This window comes from Erythranthe guttata, chromosome 4 (genome assembly GCF_056151865.1).
Source record: "Erythranthe guttata isolate IM_541 chromosome 4, IM_541, whole genome shotgun sequence".
Classification (NCBI taxonomy): Eukaryota; Viridiplantae; Streptophyta; class Magnoliopsida; order Lamiales; family Phrymaceae; genus Erythranthe; species Erythranthe guttata.
Genome location: NC_142536.1, coordinates 962,612 through 980,471, shown reverse-complemented (window position 1 = coordinate 980,471; position 17,860 = coordinate 962,612). Strand labels below are relative to the sequence as shown.

The following is a 17,860-nucleotide window of genomic DNA, read 5'->3' as shown; positions in this document are numbered from 1 at the left end:
TAATATAATCTATAGTATATAGTATTTGGGTAATTTTGGTATATTTGAATAGAGTTTGGCAGAATTAGCAATAAATCACACCCCTTTGTATATAATCTACATTAAAATGGATAAATGTTTTTATTATGGTTGAAATTATTTACTTCTTTAATATCAAATAAATTAAAGACAAACTGTCGATTTCAATTGATGGTCAAATAATTATTTATTGTGAGAATTACATAAATTTAACAGTTTTCTTTGAAATCTTTCAATACGTTTACCTGGTCAAATTTATTTACTTAATTAAATAGCATCAAAGGTAATAGTAATTTTTGGAAAACCAAAGGGCATAATCGTCTTTGGGGATAAAGGTGGTTCATGCTTAAAAGGCAATTTGGTGGGATCTTTGAGTAGTTTGAACGCTCATTTCATGGGGAAAAGTCAAAGAACACCAAACACTACTCTAATAAAATAATTAATTAGTTAATTACTAGTTATTCACTTATTTGTACTAACCTAATAAAAACCAGACCTCCTTTTCAAGCAACACAATCAAAGTGTAATAACATCAATCTAACAGCTAACAGTTGTAGTTAGAGGGCGTTTGTGTCAATTGACCATAATTCGAATCATCTTGCCTACAATTGAGCTTGTCACGCGTGGTAAATATAACATAGTGTGATTTTTGCAGCTAGTATAAATTAAAAGCTATTATACGAGAATATATGTTTACTCAGTAAACCTATATATAGTTTCAATAAAACACTGTCTAATTCCCCACCCAATGGTTGTTTTTCAATGAAACTAATAATACAAACAAATAATGTAATGAAATATATACAAAAATCAACTAGAGGACATAGCCCCCATCATTTGTTATTACCTAATTTTATGAAATTGGGAAGCCAAATTTATGTAATGAAACACACATAATACACACAGTAAAACGTGGAAATTTTCTTCACAGGATACATGTGCACGTTGTGAAACATAATGTAGGGTGTACGATTGCACATGGGCTTAATTTGCAAATGAAATAATTGGAATACTTCAATTTGTGAACAAAATGGCTGCTACTACTAAGCAACTTCCACCTTTTTTGTGGTAATAAATTAATACTCCCTCCTTCCCTTAATATTTGTCACTTTTGCCATTTTTTCATATTTCAAATTATTTGTCATTTTACTATTCCAATGAATAATTAATTGCAATTATTTCAATTTTGCCCTTTCTCACTCATAATTAATTGAAATACAATTATTTAAAAATTAATTAATGGCATGGGCATTTTAGTGATCTACTATACTTTTTGCTACTATCTATGCATATTTATTGAGTTTCTTAATATGTGTGCAACTAACAAAAGTGACAACTATTGAGGGAAGGAGGGAGTAAAAGATAATCTCAAATGAATGAACCTTTTACTTTAAAATGTCAAATTTGTTGACAACAAAATCCTCTTTCATATGTTATTTTAAAATAAATAACTAAATAAATAGATGTTATTCGGACAGCCAATTAACATGTAATAGTGGTATAATTGTATATTTTTAGCAAATAATAAACATACTATTCAACTTTGAGACATCCTACTTGGTGTTTGGTTTAAGATCGATTATACGGTATTTTGATAAATTATTGTTAAACAGTGGCATATGCAGGATAGGGGCATTGGCCCCCTACCCCTCACCCCCAATATTTCACAAAAATATATAAAAAAAATTATTAACCGGCCCTCCTTGAATAATTTTAATGCATTATTCCCGAATTTAAAATTCTGGCTACGTTAATGTCGTTATAGAAACTTATTCATTGATAATCCGATTAAAAAGAACACAAATTAAATAGTTCAAAATGGTTTTCAAGAAAATGGAAAAGTGGAGAGAGAAAAATGAAATTAAAAAAAATTACCCAACTATACTTGAAAGAGAGATTTGGTCGTATGTTAAATAAAATGAAAATATAATATTTGTGTAATAAAAGGAAACTTAGGAGAAGAGAGCGACGGGCGAGGCGGCACCGGAGGAAGTAAAACTTTGGGTGGGACCCACTTGACAGGACTTCGTTTGCACGTCGTGTACTCAGATTCTAACTTAAGCGACGTTGACTCTTCTCCCCCTACACGTGGCGGCGTATTGTTGATTTTACAACACTAATTTAATTTTCCTCAATTTAATTTTATTATTTATTTTGGTTTGTGACTTTGTGTGGTACCAAATTAGCAGACATCACAAAGTTATTACATTATTTTTATTATTATTATTATTGATAAATGCAAATGCGGACATATTGTAGCAGGTTCATCTGGTCCGAATTCGAACCAGATCTTTCATCCCTGTTAGAATATATATTTTTGCAAAGTTTTAGGTGAAATAGATCTCTCTCTCTCTCTCTCTCTCTCTCTCTCTCTCTCTCACACACACACACACACACACACACACACACACACACTAATATTTTATATTTTTTGCTTGTCTTATTTAAAATAAATAATTTAATAAAAACAAGCAGTGTACCAACATATATGTCTACGTTTAAGATATTTTTTAAAGATATTTTTTAAAGATATTTTTTATAATTATTTTAGAAAAGTTCAGGGCCTAAAAGATTTGAATATGGGCTTATGGCCCAATTCAAAGGCTTGAAATGTGTATCCTATTAACCTTTCCATATGGGCCGAAGCCCATCATTTACAATTTTTCGGAGTTATATTAATTAAATCAGAATAAATAAATACATATACTGAAAATTGATTTAAAAAAATTATTGACTAATGTGAAAATATACAAAAAAATTCACCATTATTTCAATTTTATCAAGTCACGCATAAATAGCTTATAATACAAATGCAAATCTCTAGTCATTCACTAAACAATCCGGGCCAGTTGTCGCGAGTTTGTTAATAAGCGCCAATGCGTTGCTAGTCATACAAGTGACATTCGAAACACGATTTACAATATACCTAACACGCTTTCCCCTTTGTTCATCAAAACCATCGAGACAAGTATCTTCATCGGTAAGAGCTGCACTAACCCAAGTTGTCACATCCTCCACTTGAGAATCAAATTCTCCGACACTCAATTCTCGAAGAACAAAGAGCGATTTGTGGAGATTATCGAGCGTGTCTTGAAAGCACTCCACGCAGTCCGACAGGGCGATCCCGTTTCTCCGTCTCGTTTGATTGGCTCGTTTGTTGTTTTTTGAAACCACCGCCATGTAGTGGGCCACCCTTTTGGATTCCGCTATGGTCACTGAGACTCCCGCGCGGGCCCACCTAATAGGGTTGCGTTTGGCCGTGTTTGAAAACGGTGCTAGAGAACGGACACATAAATCGCGATAGCGCGTCACACTGCATGCATCTCGGACGTAACCACTTTCATTTTCGTCTTGAGAAGTAGAGGAGCACGAAAAGATTACGCATGCTAATAGCATCGGTACTATAATGAAATTCGCTTTCGCCATAATAGGAGGAGCTAAGAAGTCTATGTTATGGAGTAAACAAGAAACAATCTAGTGATAAGGCTAAATCGATATTAAAGCATCTATAAAAATGTTCATGAAGTGAAGAAAGTAGACAAAGTTAGCCATTTTAAAAGAGTTGCTTTTGAGATGAAGTTTGTTGGAAGAGCAAGAAGGTGGTGAATGCAATAAATGCCATCAATAAAAGATGAAGAGATTTTTGAGATGATTAATTAATTGATCATGTGAATTGGTGTGCAATGGTAGGTGAGGTTCTCACGAGTCTTTATCTATTTTGGTTTCTTTTGTCTCACACCGTATGTTTGTTGGCTACAGCTCGATAATTTAATAATCGATAAATTAATAACCTCGTTCAAATAATATTTTCTTCCGAGTCCAACTCGGTGAAAATGTATTAAATTATAAGTTGACAATTTAATATGTCGCTAAATTAATAGAATTTTGTTAGTCCCGAAAGATGTTTAACTGTACTTGAGAATTCTAATTGGTGGAGACACAAAACTTTAATTAGTACCATTCATGGTATGTTAAAATTCTTATTTATTTTCTAGCCCGGCCCAATCAGATGGATTTGGATTGGGTCGTGTAACATATTTTCGATCACCAGCCTATTTTTTTTTTTTTTTTTGTTTTTTCTGCTCTGTATTTTGTTTTGGAACCGGGTTTTTTTGATCGGGCCGGATCAATAGGTAGGCCGCTTTCTTCTTAAAACCCTCGACCGATATACCCTGACCTAAAGACGCTGTCTTCGTACAACCTGAAACCTTCTTTTCGCTGCCAAAAATCAAAATCAGAAAAACTCCGACCTAGGTTTTTGTAATAAATTTCTTCAAGAGATGGCTCGATTTCGGAATGTAAGTATCAATCCGTTTATATTTATTTTCCCTCCTTCAGCAATTTCAAAGATGTATGAATTATGTTGCTTGATGAATTTACCTCGTTGATGTTTGCAGAAGAAGAAGACGCCATTTGTTAGACCGATTTCAAAGAAACAGCCAACCGTAGACCACGTAACTGGAAAAAAACTCAGCAAGAGTTTCGTGTTTTCTCGGGGCAAGTTACCCGGCGTTCTCAGACAATTGCAGATGGATTTAAGGAAAGTTATGCTTCCTTATACCGCTTTAAAGCTCAAGGTTCGTTTTTTTTTTTTTTTTTTTTAAATGAAATTAATTCATTTAGTCATGTATAATTACAGTCTATTAGTAGATGAAACTGAGTGCTGTATTTTGGGAATTTTGTTTTGAATTACATTTTTGTCTGGATTCGTATGGGCTTGTTCTGCCGCTTCGTTTATTTAGTTAAAATGTAAGTACACTTATTTGTGCTAGATGATATCGACTCTGTTCGTACTGAGTATATATTTTTGTAGGAAAAAAAGCGAGACAATCTAAAAGACTTCTTGAATGTCGCGGGACCAATGGGCATCACACATTTCCTCATATTATCGAAAACAGCAACTGCACCGTACTTGAGGGTTGCCAACACACCGCAAGGTCCAACTCTTACTTTCAAAATACAAGATTATTCGCTGGCTGTTGATGTTGCCCGCTCTCAAGTGCGTCCGAGGAGTCCTAAAGATCTTTTTCAGAATCCACCCTTGGTAAAATTCTCTACATATATAAATTTTGCCGACTCGGGAAATGATTTTTTTGAAATTTGGGTTTTGGTTGTAATTCTTCAATGTACGACGATGTAAGCTGAGAGTTGTATGATCGTATGTGTAGATTGTACTATCTGGTTTTGGGACTGGAGAGCAGCATCTAAGGCTAACAACGATCGCGTTTCAGAACATATTTCCTGCAATTGATATACAAAAAGTAAGTTTCGTTACTCATGGTATTGAATATTATTTACGGTTTGAGCATCGCGTCCTTTGTCTTACCGTCAATTGTGTGCTGCAGGTCAAGCTTGCATCGTGCCAGAGGATTGTGCTGCTTAATTATAACAAAGACACCAAACTTATTGACTTCCGTCACTATTCAATCAGATTGCAGCCCATTGGAGTGTCCCGAAGGATAAGGAAGTTTGTGCAGAACCACGAGGTGCCTGATTTGAAAAATCTTCAGGATGTCAGCGATTTCTTGACAAAGTACTCTCTCTCTCTCTCTCTCTCTCTCTCTCTCTCTCTCTCTCTCTCTCTCTCTCTCTCTCTCTCTCTCTCTCTCTCTCTCTCTCTCTCTCTCTCTCTCTCTCTCACACACACACACACACACACACACACACACACACACACACACAATTCTTTCCCTCCGGATTGACTCTTTAGGCATTGTTTTGTTTGATTCTCAAAAGGGCTGGTTATGGATCAGAAAGTGAAGTGGATGATGAAGCAGCGACTGTAAGTATACCAACGGATATTGGAAGAGTAAATAAGGCATCAAATAAGAGCGCTATCAAGCTTCAAGAGATTGGGCCTAGGATGACTCTTCACCTCATCAAAATTGAGGAAGGATTGTGTGCTGGTCCAGTCATATTCAGTGAATTTGGTAATTATTTATTATTCTGTTTAATTGTTAATCATTCTGTTCATATTCCATGTTTCGGAAAACTAACCTACACTGTGGGTTTGGAAAAACATATCTCGTAGGTTAAACTTACGAGATATTTTTTTTCCTAGATATTGTTTTCTACTCTTTTTTGTTCTGTTAAACCAGTGATGAAGAATTTTTAATGTCGTATCCTAGCCATTTTAGCTGCTTTGTTTCCAGTTAAGTCAACTTCATTTATCATATATTGTCTTGTTACTTCCATTTCAGGAAGTGGTGTATCAAACACGGACCAGAAAACCGAGGAGGAGCAACTTGAGGAAGAAGATGACGGAGAAGAAGAAGGTGATGAAGAAGAAGAAGATGATGAAGAAGAAGAGTAGCTTTGGTAATATATCATCAATTTATTTTAGTAATTTGTGCTGCTTTCATTTTATTTTAAACTCAATACTGCAACGATTCTCTTTAAGTCATGCCATTTTGAACGGCAATTTTCGTTTTATGTACTCTATAATTTTGGAGTTGATATATTTAGCACAAATGTCTATATTTGCTCGTCTTCTTCAAGTATGTTTCTTTTTTCTTTTTCGGGTTCTTGCTTCCCTTATACAGATACGTCCATTTACTCTTTTTGGTGGATCCGTTTTTTTTTTCGCGATGCATTTATTTTCATATTGACGAACGTTTTGATAATCGAATTGAGTCGAGCAAAATATTTTTCTGTGAAACTTGTTTACATAACTAACAAGCTGATCAACACAAGGAATTGTGTATTATAGTTTGGGAGATGGGATTTTCCTGGGTACAACATATAAATATAACTCAATAACATGCTAATCACAAGTTCTTGCTAAGGTAATTTTCAGCATTTTGAAGTCTAGCATGAAAACATTTGGTAAAATAAAATAAAATAAATGTGAAAATGTTAAGGAAAAACTCGATTTTCAAAAGGCATTCATTTACTGCGAAAACAAATACAAACTTCAAAATGATATACAAGTGTGCAATTATATATACTTCAAACTGGTAAAATGCAATAACACAAGTCGAATGATAAAATCTGAAAAACGTGATCGTTTTCATACACAAAGTATTCTAACCATCTTGAAGTTCTCGACTTCTTTTCATGTATGGAACTAGGTAAAGTACGATGCATTGTAAACTGCTGTATGTAGTTAATGGAGACAGCACAAAACACATCACTCAAAGCCATAAACTCACTGTTCTACTCGGCTTGTTATTCAATGACTAATATAGCAAAGATTAGTAAGTGTGTTACACGAGGGTGTCTGTCGATGTAAGCGAAAAAGAAAACAATATTCTTTTTTTTTCTTTGATAGACTTCAGAAGAAAGCATAAAATGAAGAACAATCGGACATTCTCACCAAATGATCCATCATTGTACTAATCCATGATAATGGTTTCCCCGTTCGCTTCTTTTATGCGGATGTCTTGAGAATCTCTTCCGAAGGAATTTCCAGTGTTGCCCCAACATGCTCTTTTCCAGGCTTCACTTCTGCAGTAGTACAATGCATAAACATATATATAAATGAATAAATATACGAAGGCTTGAAATAATTCATACTTATGCAAACGGGGACAAACAGAATCCAATAACGCGATGGCATGCTTATAATTCCAACTAATCACTGTGAATATAAGTATTGTTAAACCCATAAAAACTTCCAAGTGGACATTGAGTTAACAGAAAGAAGAACAAAATAGTATCTGACATTTAAACATTAAGGTATGCTTCAACTAAGTGAAACTCTCTCCCCCCTTAATTGCTTTTCTTCTGTATTGAGGGATCATAGGTTCTGAACCAAGTATCTAGATACATGTTTTCATGATTTTGTAGATACTTCTAGAACAGTTCACAAGTGATGAAAGATTTAACATACACCAATTGAATCGATCTAGTTTAGAACAACAAAGGAATAAAACGAGTTCCTTCCTCGCCATTTTATCTCTAGAACTATAACAACTACTGTGGTTTATGGATGGTGAACTTTTCAATTTCTAATGCAACTGGACATAAATATAAGTATCTCCGGATTTTCATCGTTTTTCAGTACTTCACACAATCTAACTTAGTTATTACACGATAAGAACAATCTATGTCCAAAGAGTAAATCCATCCTTAAGGGGGGGCACATACGTCAATGATTTTTTGGTGATATTCAGTTGATTAATCTTTTGTGAATTAGACAAGTCAGATTCGAAGAAAACAGTCGTGCAAAATTTTGTTCATTTTTGAAGATAACAAGCCATGATAAGTAGTGTTTGGCCACGTTTTGCCCAATAGAACTTCTGACAAACACCTGGCGTGCACAATTACATCATAAGAAGAAAAGAAAAAAGGAAAAGGGAAAAGGAGGGTGGAATTGGGTTGAAGTTGGGAGAAGAGGGTTTATTAGTCATACCGTAACCTCCGCGATCGTTGAGCTTGGCCTGAACGATCATGGTTGAGATGAAGCGGGTGGCTTCATTCGCCTCCTCGAGATGGCGGCTGAGATCGGCAGGGGAGGTCACGTGACGGTTCTCCTCGAATTTCTTCCGGGCTTCGGCGGCGGATTCCCGGAGCATAATGGTGTCGCCGGCAAAAGTCTGACGTGTTGCTCTGAGCACCGCTCTGTATGCCCTAATTGCTTCGATCCCCATTCTCCCAGAGCACCACGTTGTTAGCAATTCTCTTGCGAGGCTGGCTGGTGACTTGTACCACTGTCCCTGCAGCTTGTAGAATTTGTTATTTAATTTATTTTTAGCATAAAATATATTTCTATAGTCAATTTGTCATGTTTACTTTGAGTTATTGATTTTTTTTTTTTAATATCAAACTAAACCTAATTCAGTCTGCAAATAAAAAAGAAATGAAAGAAATTTACGATTAAGCTTTGGCCCATAGAATAAATACATGTGTAAAAGAAACTGGATCAAGATTCAAAATAGATGGACCTAATAAATATCATATTTATAAACAAATACATTCTCAAATCTCAACTGGTGAAATCTGTTTTATTAAAGAATCAACATTAGTTCAGAAACCCCACATACTACACCACCTAAGATTGACTGTCCATCATTCTCATCTCGTGTTTCTTTCGACGGCCTCGATGGTGAGCTTTCTGCAAAGAGTTTTCACCCACTCTTTCCAATTTCGAAGCATTATCTGGTTCAACAAACATAGGCAAATCAGTTAGTTGAATTAACCTACATACATAATTTTTTTTTACACATTACAATAAGAAATGAACAGTTCCACATTCAACAAGATTGTATGGAGACCTTATTACTAATATAAAAACGACCAAACTCATAAAAGCGCACGCGTAAGTCATAACCATCAACAAGCATGACTAAAATCAACTGAACCAATTTCAGACTTCAACGAACTCCACACGGCTTCTTGAAAGATAGATAAATGCAATCAGCTGCTTCATTGTAATCAATTTTGCAAATTGTTCTCTAAAAATCTAGATATCAGAAGTTCATATCTTGACCACAGAAATATAATTATTCCAAACGAAGTTTCTTGATTTCTGTACATTAACCAAAATCCCAAGTGTTTCAATAGAAAAATAAGCTTTACTAACTATCGAAAAAAGTTCCCTTTCAAATACTAAGCCTTCTCGCCATTTTAAATACTTTGTTGTGGCTAACACGTAATTCAATTATTTGCATCGACCGTCATAAGTTCCATTAGTTAGTGTTCAAACAAGGCCCGAAGTAATATCTTAAGAATCAACTCATGTTCCAGCCAAACACCTATTCAAGAGTCCAAATTTCAGTTTTTTTAAATCAAATTCGATGCTCGGAAGACACTAGCTTTGAAACAAATAGTGCAACAAAAATGATACGTCCGACGTATGAATCTATTCAATCACATTCAATCCAAAACCGAAAAAAGCGAAGGATAAAAAACAATCAAAAATAAAAATCAGAGAAGGAAGTACCTCCAAATTCATCACCCCAAAACAAAACCCGAGGATCGTCCTCCTCTTCATCATCGTACCCCAATTCAGCATCGCCCCTGTACCCCGGCTCACTTCCATAGCCGGACTCATTCCCCTGAGCATCACAATTCCCAAACTGCACATACCCGGCATTCACATGCTCCCTCTCACCAGCACAACTCCCCTCCCTCTCTCTCCTCGAATTCCGATCACTCACATCGGACGCCCAATTCGCGTCCCCAAACAGCTCCCCACTCGAATCCGTGCCCCCGGCCGCCATAGGAAAGTCGGAACAAGTTCCATTCGCGGCGGAGGCTCCGACGGAGCAACCCCTGCGATCGGAGCTACGGCCGGACACCGACCTAGACCCACCGCGGCGGCGGCGCTTGCGTTCGAACCACCGCTTACGGGCGGCGGAGAGGGGGATGGCTCTATCGTCATCGAAGAGGCTGAGTTTGGACATGTCGATGGAGAAGGAGGAAGTGGCGCGGTCGGCGAGGCAGGGGCGCTTGCTGTGGGGGCCGTGATAGGGTTTGGGGGAATCGGAATCGAGGTTTTTGCCGAAGGGTCTCCAGCTCATCAGCTGGAAGGCGCACGATTCCACGGCGTGAAGTGAATCTAGGGTTCCGCGTGACATTGATTGAATTGTAAGTATAACGTATATCCGATCGCCTGTTTCTCTATGTATAGAAGATGAAGAACATTTTCCGGTGGGGTGGGGGTGGGGTGGGGGTGGGTCTTCACTTCAGAGAGACAGGTCGAGTAGAAAGACTGCAGGGGAAAAGGGAACTTGGTTGGAATATGATACAACTACCTAATAATTAATTATTATTATTTATTTATTTTGAGTAAAACTAACTAATAATTAATTAAATTAATTTGTTGGTAATTTCTTATTAAATAATTAATTTATAGTGAAAACAATTTATTATTCATACCAAATTAATTTCAAAGCCATCGTAATAATTCAAAAACTAATTTAAATTGAAAGTTGAGAATTTTAATTTCAGGGTAGGAGGAGTTTAAAAAAATATATATATTGTTATAATAAATATGAATTTTTGGCTCTGAATCCTTGTATACAAATTAGTAATTTTGGATCATAATTCATAAACAATGATGACTTTTTTCTTACAAGTCAATCTTGAAGCAGTTCCTCTGACATAATTGCCAGTTGAGAATTAAAATATGTTTGATGACACAACACAAATACAAATCAGTATGTGTACATTAGACAAGTTCAAAATGCTTCAGAGATTGACCACCTTGATAAATACAAAAATCCCAGGCAAACCAAGCACAAAAAAGGCTGATATTTCACTAATTTTTGACTTCCTATATAATTTAAATGAGATCTTAACATACACTACTATGGACACCAACTCGCAACTTCAGACGCGTATCAACCAATAAAAACGCGATTTAAATCTTGGCTCAGTGACGCCATATAATCGCCAAACTGGAAGCCCGCCGGGGTATGCAGATAGAAAATATACGAAATCGGTTTCGATACCACCATTGGCTTTTTGGTGCTTAGTTCGTCTGATAACTTCCCGAAGCTTGACTCGTCAAATGGAACCGATCCTTTAAGAAAGAAAAAGCTGTCCCTGGCTAACGTTTCCACCTGATACAAACATTTGAAACAAATAAGGACGAAAATTCATCTTAAAAGAGACACCGAACTCAAAGTGTTGAAGTGTTTTGTAATACCTGTAATTTCGAGAATCTTAAATTGTTCATGGTGAGGATTACTTGCACATCACGCAGGGAATCAGACAAAATCCGAACGGCTAGATATTTGAAGAAAGTTTGCACCGTACTCTTCTGATGTGCTTCCCCATATTCACGGTCCTGACCAAACCTAGGAAACCACAACACACATTTGACTTCATTCCATCGCACGACACTATCGTCTCCTTCGCCAGAAATGATTGTTTGATAAGGGTGGCTAAGGCCCCACAGGATTTCTATGCCGCTAAGTGAAGGATCAACTGTGAATCGATCTGTTTGAGAAGTCGTCGAAATTATAGAGGAGGGGTTATATTGATGAACAAGGTTCGAAGAAAAATGAAGATCTATATCATCCAGTAATAGAACACGTCCGTATGAAGGAGCGGGGAAGAATTGCAGAAGAGATTGTGCTGCATATGTCTCTTCATCTTCTGGGGAAAACAAACTGGATTCGTTTCCCCGTAAAGCTGATGGATCGGATTCATGAGAAAAGAAACAAGAATCTCCATTTCTGCATCCCTGCATATAGATCAAATAAATTAACTTTTTTTTTTATACCAGAGGAGCAATAATAATTTAATCAATGGGTGAAGAAATAGAATCTTCTAAGGAGATACCTGCAAGGAGAAATAGAATTTGCAAAGAGGTTTTTTTGCTTGAAGTGAATGAGAAAACGGGCACTGGCTACCCCTGTTGCACAATCCATTAACAAAATATCTACACAGCGGTGCACCCGATTCAACGTAATTTCTATGATCATAAGTGTATGTATTATGTTCTCTTGATACATCCACGGTAAGGTCGATTCTCATCTGTTTTACATTGAAATTAAAACCGTAAAAAAGGTAATCACCATTCTGTCTGAAGAAACTGGACAAGGAAAACCAAAGTGTGGTACCTCTTTCACTATAGATGCAAACTTTCTAGCCACCTCATCTGTGTGAAAGTCGTAGGGTCCAACAAAGGGTACAGCAATGCATTCCTTTGATGTATTATCATGCTCATCTTCTTCGTAATTCAAATATGAAGTATCAGCTTCCTCGTTCTGCGCACACTTAAGATAACATGCATGGTGGAAGTTGTATGGATCGTAATGAATCGGAACACTGTTGGATATAACCAGAAACTTGGGCCGAAACCGATGCAGAGAATTTATTATGTCATCATCTGCAAATAACACGATAAGAATAAAGCAGAAAGAAAGGGGGAAAATAAATAAATAAAAGAAAGAAAACGAGATGTATTACAGTTTAAAAAAAAATCATACATGTTTCAGTAATCTGTTGGAGGGCAGGTAGAACAAGATTGTGAGAGGAGCACCATTCTTCCTCAATCTTTGGAAGCAGGATTTCTGTATCTTCAACTTCATCAGGTTTAAAGATGGCTTTGAGCCGTGCAAGGCGGCAGTTGTCCTATATAACAGCATGATTAAGGTAGTTGCAGAAGCTAATGTCAAATTATCATGTACCTAGTAAAGCACAAAAAATGAACGGAATATACCTTGAAAGCACGTTGCCAAAACTGAAATGCGCAGAAATTGGCCATGCACAAGACCTCCTTTCTACCTAGCCCAGTAACCTTACTGCCTCCATTATAATAATTATCGGTGTACTCCATGGCCTAAACATATTATATTTCGCAGTCAGTAAAAGTTGAAATATTTAGAAAAAAAAGTATGAACTTAAAAGCAAACGAGATAATACCTGGTTCTCCCGACCAAAAGGACGCAAAATGGGTAGAGGCTGTAGATCCATCAATATACCGAATATAATGCCTTCACGTAGCATGCCAATGTTGCCAAATTTGAGAATAAGAATAGAAGCATCAAATGATAGAGTGAAACTGGACAACAAACGCCCATAAAAGGTAGGTTCGTGATGACCCCTCATAGATGCCTTCTTTATTGCGCGCATGTGAACCAGCAAATCTAGTGCATCCTCAACAACATCAGGGTTTGGAGGGTCCATGGTCTTCTGTAATAATGCTAAAATGGAATAGGAAGGAAAAATAAAAGGACAATCAGTATAAGGAAAAAAATCCTTCCAAAAACGAAATTGTGAAAGGGCAATTATGAAATCACCTTTTGGTTCATTAATAGCTTTAGATTCGGCACAGCTTATGAGAAGTACTTGCTGGCGTAATGACAACCTCAGTATTGATGGGGCCTCATAATCCTCCAGTTGACCATAGAATGAACCAGTTACCAACCGATACACATGACCATCACAAGTCCGACCAGTTCTCCCTCTACGTTGTTCAGCCTGTCACTTATAAAGATAAGAAGAAGCAAATCTCACCACAGAAGAATGGAAAATGAACCATCACTCGGTATATATACCTGCGATTTTGAAACCCAAACAAGCTCTGCTGCATCTGTTTTCCGATTATTGTCCCAGAAAACTTGCAAAGAACGGCATGAGTCTATGACAAACCCTACTTTTGGTATTGTCACAGAAGATTCTGCAATGTTTGTGGCTAGTATAACCTACAGTGAAGATGATGATGCTACAGATCAAATTCGAAACATAGCAAATGGATATATTAATGTTGAGAATATCTTGGGATCGGCTTAACTTTTCACATTGCTAATCTGCTCAACATCATCTAGTATATATGCACATGAAGCAGGAAGAAAATCTAGAGGTGGTTGTGACGTGTTACCTTACGATGAGATCTCCAGATCTTCATCGCTCTGAGCGCTTGTTCAGTGTCAATGCTCCGATGCAAAATGTGAACTTTGAAATTCGCAGTGAAAGGCTTCAAGAAGAACCACTGCTGCTCCAATGCAGCATATGTTGGGAGGAAGATCAAAATGCTCTTCTCAATATCGGGTTCATTTTTGTGAATGTGTATCACCAAATCATGGATGAGCCTGTGCACTTCAGGCTTGAAATTAGCTTCAGACACTGCTGGGCTTGGTCCAGCGCAGTATTTCATAGAAAGATCATCACAGTTCATTCCGAGAAGCTCACTCACCTATGAAACAAAAACTAAATGTAATAAACACTATATGCCTCCAATCACATGAAATAGCAAAACCGAGAGTCAAAATTGATATTTCAGCTTGTGTGATGTGTTTCAGAACCAAGTTGATAATCATGGGCCTTTTAACTTAGCGAGAGATACAAAAATACACTGATAGATGACCCTATTAGTACTGCTAGCATGTATACCTGTTCAAGGTACGACACTTTCTTTTGAAAGATAGTGTTCTTCCCAGAGCTAGGGATTGCCAACACTTCTACTCTTTCACCCCTACCAAGATCTTTGAAGTACTCGCGATATCTTGAAATGTCGGCAGTTGCAGACATCAAAACCACCCTATAAAATATATATGTGTTTAGAGCTTCTAGTGGATACACTGTTCTCGTGCTGCATACTACATACACTGCTAAGTACAGATATACAAAAAGTGCAAAGATTATGTCAAAAGTTGCAAACCTTAAGTCATTGTTTCGAAGTAAGAACTGCTTTATGCAAACAAGAACAAGATCAGACTCCACAGATCTTTCATGGACTTCGTCAAGAACAATAACTTTGTATTTCAGTGCCTTCAGTCCCTTCTCTCGCATTTCATCTAACAAAACCCCAGCCGTTTTAAAGACAATCTTGGACCTGACAGGAGATATTTAATGTTGTCAATTAATCAAATAATAATCAGCAGGCTAAATAAAATTGTGATAGGCCATATATATGCAATACCACTAATAACATATCCTAGAATATTTATCTTGACAAAGATGTGCGTGTTTATGAGCAAATTTGGAAGGGGCAAAAGATATTCACTGGAAATACATTAATCATAATCCTACCTGGATGAGAAGACCTTGGAATGACCAATGTGGTATCCAACCTCTCCAACTACATCACAATTACGAGCCCTTGCTACCATTCTGGCAACAGCTACAACGGCAAATCTCCTTGGTTGAGTACAAAGTATGGGCTCCATGTTTTCTTCGAGTAGGAATTGTGGGATTTGCGAGCTCTTCCCTTCAAGTGAAGCAAAGATTCAGTAAGCATAACAAAATTGGTCTGGGGTAGTTAAAAAGAAAAATAATACATGTATCATAACAATGCAACGAGCATAGGGAAATTTAAGAAATATGGAATTTGACACGTGCGATGAAAGATAGTTTATTTCTAAGGAAATCACAGACCATGAAAAATGCATTAAATATTTTTCCATGTGAATCGTGAATAGTTGTAAAATTACATTTACCGATTACACCCAAAAGGAATTCTGTTTTCCATTTTGTACCCTGCCAACTCCAATCCCGCTCAATTTATACTCAACATGAGATATATCACTAAACTAGTACATTTTTAATTATCATACATTATGATAAGAGTTGGACTCCCTTCTTCGTCCTGAAAACCGATTTTTCTCTAATTAATCATCGGTTTGGACCATTTATCTATTCGATCAATTTTCGTTATATTGATGGGTATAAATAAAGTAGCTCAGATCGAACAGATATGATCACATCTTGGATCAAACAGCTCGATGATGACGCCGACATTCATGAATTAGAATTAGCCCTAGACCTATGACGTGTCCACTACGCATTTATGAGGTTGTCTATAATGAATTCTCACTTATACTCTTAGGTATGCTTTCTATAAATATTTAGTAAGCAAACATACGCTCGACTTCATCACATAAATCAATTGTCAATTTCCACGTGGTTCATGTCGCGAAAAGAATAATAGTATTGACGAAGACCAGGTCAAAACAGTCCATGGAGGTGAAATATTTGCCTAACCAAGCAACCAAAATTACAAATGAACAAAACAAAAAACCTGTTGCTAATTAACAGAAAAACAAGTCATGAGGATTTGAACGAGCTGCATTCTCTGCCGAATCGTTCCATGTAAAAGATCAAATCTAAAATGAGGATTTGTTCGACGAACTCCAAGGGTAAAGCATATGTTTAATTAGACCAGAAGAACAAAAGTTTCACTGATTCAGCGAATAAGATAAATGCCATAAAAAAAAAAAGACATGGATCAAAATTCAAAGAGGAATCGGAGTGAAATTAAATCGATAGCAGTTCACAAAACCGGGGGGGAAATTACTTACCGCAGCCCGTTTCCCCGACGATGAGGGTGACGCGATTCTCCAAAATTTTTGCGACGATTTTTTTCCTCATCCCCATCACCGGAAGCTGGGAGAAATTCGACGAAGACGGCGCCGCCAGTGACGAGGAGGATGATGACGTCGGAGATGACGCCATTGAACACGCGCGGATTCCGACAATCGAAATCGTGCAACAGTAAAACGCCCACAGAAACCCTCGGAGCACGCGAGAGTCTAGAGAGAGAGAGAAAGAGAGACGGCCACTGTATAGAGTAAACGCTGATTCTTTTCCTTTATTATACCTTGTACTAAATGTGACACTTCCCGCTTTCTTGCGCACGGGTTTGTACGTAGTTTTATACATTTCTTACCGTTGACTATGTTGACTATTTTAAGGAATTGCACTAATTATCAAAGAGATTAATTACATTCTTAGTGATTGATACTCACAATTCACAATTTTATGTAAAATTTTGACATATCCTCTAGCCTATTTAAAATACCTAGAAACGCTTTTTTAGAATCGGTTACAAAGTAGCATATTGTTTACTTGCCTTTCACGATCTCACTAATTTTATATTCTCAACGTAAATAAAATGCACGGAGTATCAAAAGAAAATTTGGAGACAAATCTGAAATAAATTGTTATTCATATCAATCAAAAAAATTTTATAAGAGAGTTTGCTCGTGAATCGTGATGACATTGTTGTGGATTTGAATTTGCACTTGTGCATTCGACTCCATCATCTTCTTGAGTTCTCCTTGTTTATTTTCTATAGGTTGGGTTTGTGATATGATATCAAAAGTTGGTCTGACAATCTATTTCTTTGAAAAGGGCTTCTTCTTCGTGTTTTGTTATTTTCGCCTCCAAAGTTGCCTTTTGATCGTAAAGTACTTGGATGGAGTTCTTAAGCACCGTTTATCTCATTGTCATGTAAAATGTTTTCAAGATTTGGATTAGATGTAGAGTGTTGGTTATCTACCTTTCTTCTTGCCTTCCGATTTCTTTTCCACTTTGCGATTGTTATATTATCGTCAATCTCATTGCGTGTGTTGTTACGAAGTGAATCAGATGCACCAAAGTCCTTGTAAAAAATGTGCATTTCTATCTGCATACATACATTGCATTGTCACTTATTGCGTTTTATGTT

General features: G+C 36.7%; 5 protein-coding genes across 5 annotated transcripts; 1 reads left to right on the top strand and 4 right to left on the bottom strand.

The window, feature by feature from the left end:
- Positions 1 to 2,731: 2,731 nt before the first annotated feature.
- Positions 2,732 to 3,588, bottom strand: LOC105957909 (pectinesterase inhibitor 6). Its single transcript, XM_012981892.2, has one exon. It carries the CDS (start codon positions 3,442 to 3,444, stop codon positions 2,839 to 2,841), a length of 606 nt encoding a protein of 201 aa, XP_012837346.2. The 5' UTR covers positions 3,445 to 3,588; the 3' UTR covers positions 2,732 to 2,838.
- Positions 3,589 to 3,816: 228 nt separating this feature from the next.
- Positions 3,817 to 6,497, top strand: PPAN (PETER PAN-like protein). Its single transcript, XM_088816189.1, has 7 exons — positions 3,817 to 4,316; positions 4,416 to 4,595; positions 4,832 to 5,062; positions 5,187 to 5,279; positions 5,364 to 5,551; positions 5,755 to 5,948; positions 6,219 to 6,497. Exons 1-7 carry the CDS (start codon positions 4,299 to 4,301, stop codon positions 6,329 to 6,331), a joined length of 1,017 nt encoding a protein of 338 aa, XP_088672315.1. The 5' UTR covers positions 3,817 to 4,298; the 3' UTR covers positions 6,332 to 6,497.
- A 654-nt stretch (positions 6,498 to 7,151) lies between these two features.
- On the bottom strand, positions 7,152 to 8,805 carry LOC105953829 (mitochondrial zinc maintenance protein 1, mitochondrial-like). Its single transcript, XM_012977512.2, has 2 exons — positions 8,372 to 8,805; positions 7,152 to 7,464 (listed from the first exon to the last, which is right to left on the bottom strand). Exons 1-2 carry the CDS (start codon positions 8,607 to 8,609, stop codon positions 7,388 to 7,390), a joined length of 315 nt encoding a protein of 104 aa, XP_012832966.1. The 5' UTR covers positions 8,610 to 8,805; the 3' UTR covers positions 7,152 to 7,387.
- Positions 8,806 to 8,816: 11 nt separating this feature from the next.
- On the bottom strand, positions 8,817 to 10,713 carry LOC105953819 (LYR motif protein). Its single transcript, XM_012977502.2, has 2 exons — positions 9,902 to 10,713; positions 8,817 to 9,117 (listed from the first exon to the last, which is right to left on the bottom strand). Exons 1-2 carry the CDS (start codon positions 10,536 to 10,538, stop codon positions 9,011 to 9,013), a joined length of 744 nt encoding a protein of 247 aa, XP_012832956.2. The 5' UTR covers positions 10,539 to 10,713; the 3' UTR covers positions 8,817 to 9,010.
- A 281-nt stretch (positions 10,714 to 10,994) lies between these two features.
- Positions 10,995 to 17,083, bottom strand: LOC105953840 (DExH-box ATP-dependent RNA helicase DExH8). Its single transcript, XM_012977523.2, has 14 exons — positions 16,713 to 17,083; positions 15,445 to 15,622; positions 15,074 to 15,247; positions 14,806 to 14,953; positions 14,294 to 14,608; positions 13,971 to 14,117; positions 13,713 to 13,893; positions 13,336 to 13,616; positions 13,133 to 13,252; positions 12,900 to 13,044; positions 12,531 to 12,799; positions 12,250 to 12,444; positions 11,612 to 12,151; positions 10,995 to 11,525 (listed from the first exon to the last, which is right to left on the bottom strand). Exons 1-14 carry the CDS (start codon positions 17,071 to 17,073, stop codon positions 11,304 to 11,306), a joined length of 3,276 nt encoding a protein of 1,091 aa, XP_012832977.2. The 5' UTR covers positions 17,074 to 17,083; the 3' UTR covers positions 10,995 to 11,303.
- Positions 17,084 to 17,860: the final 777 nt, after the last annotated feature.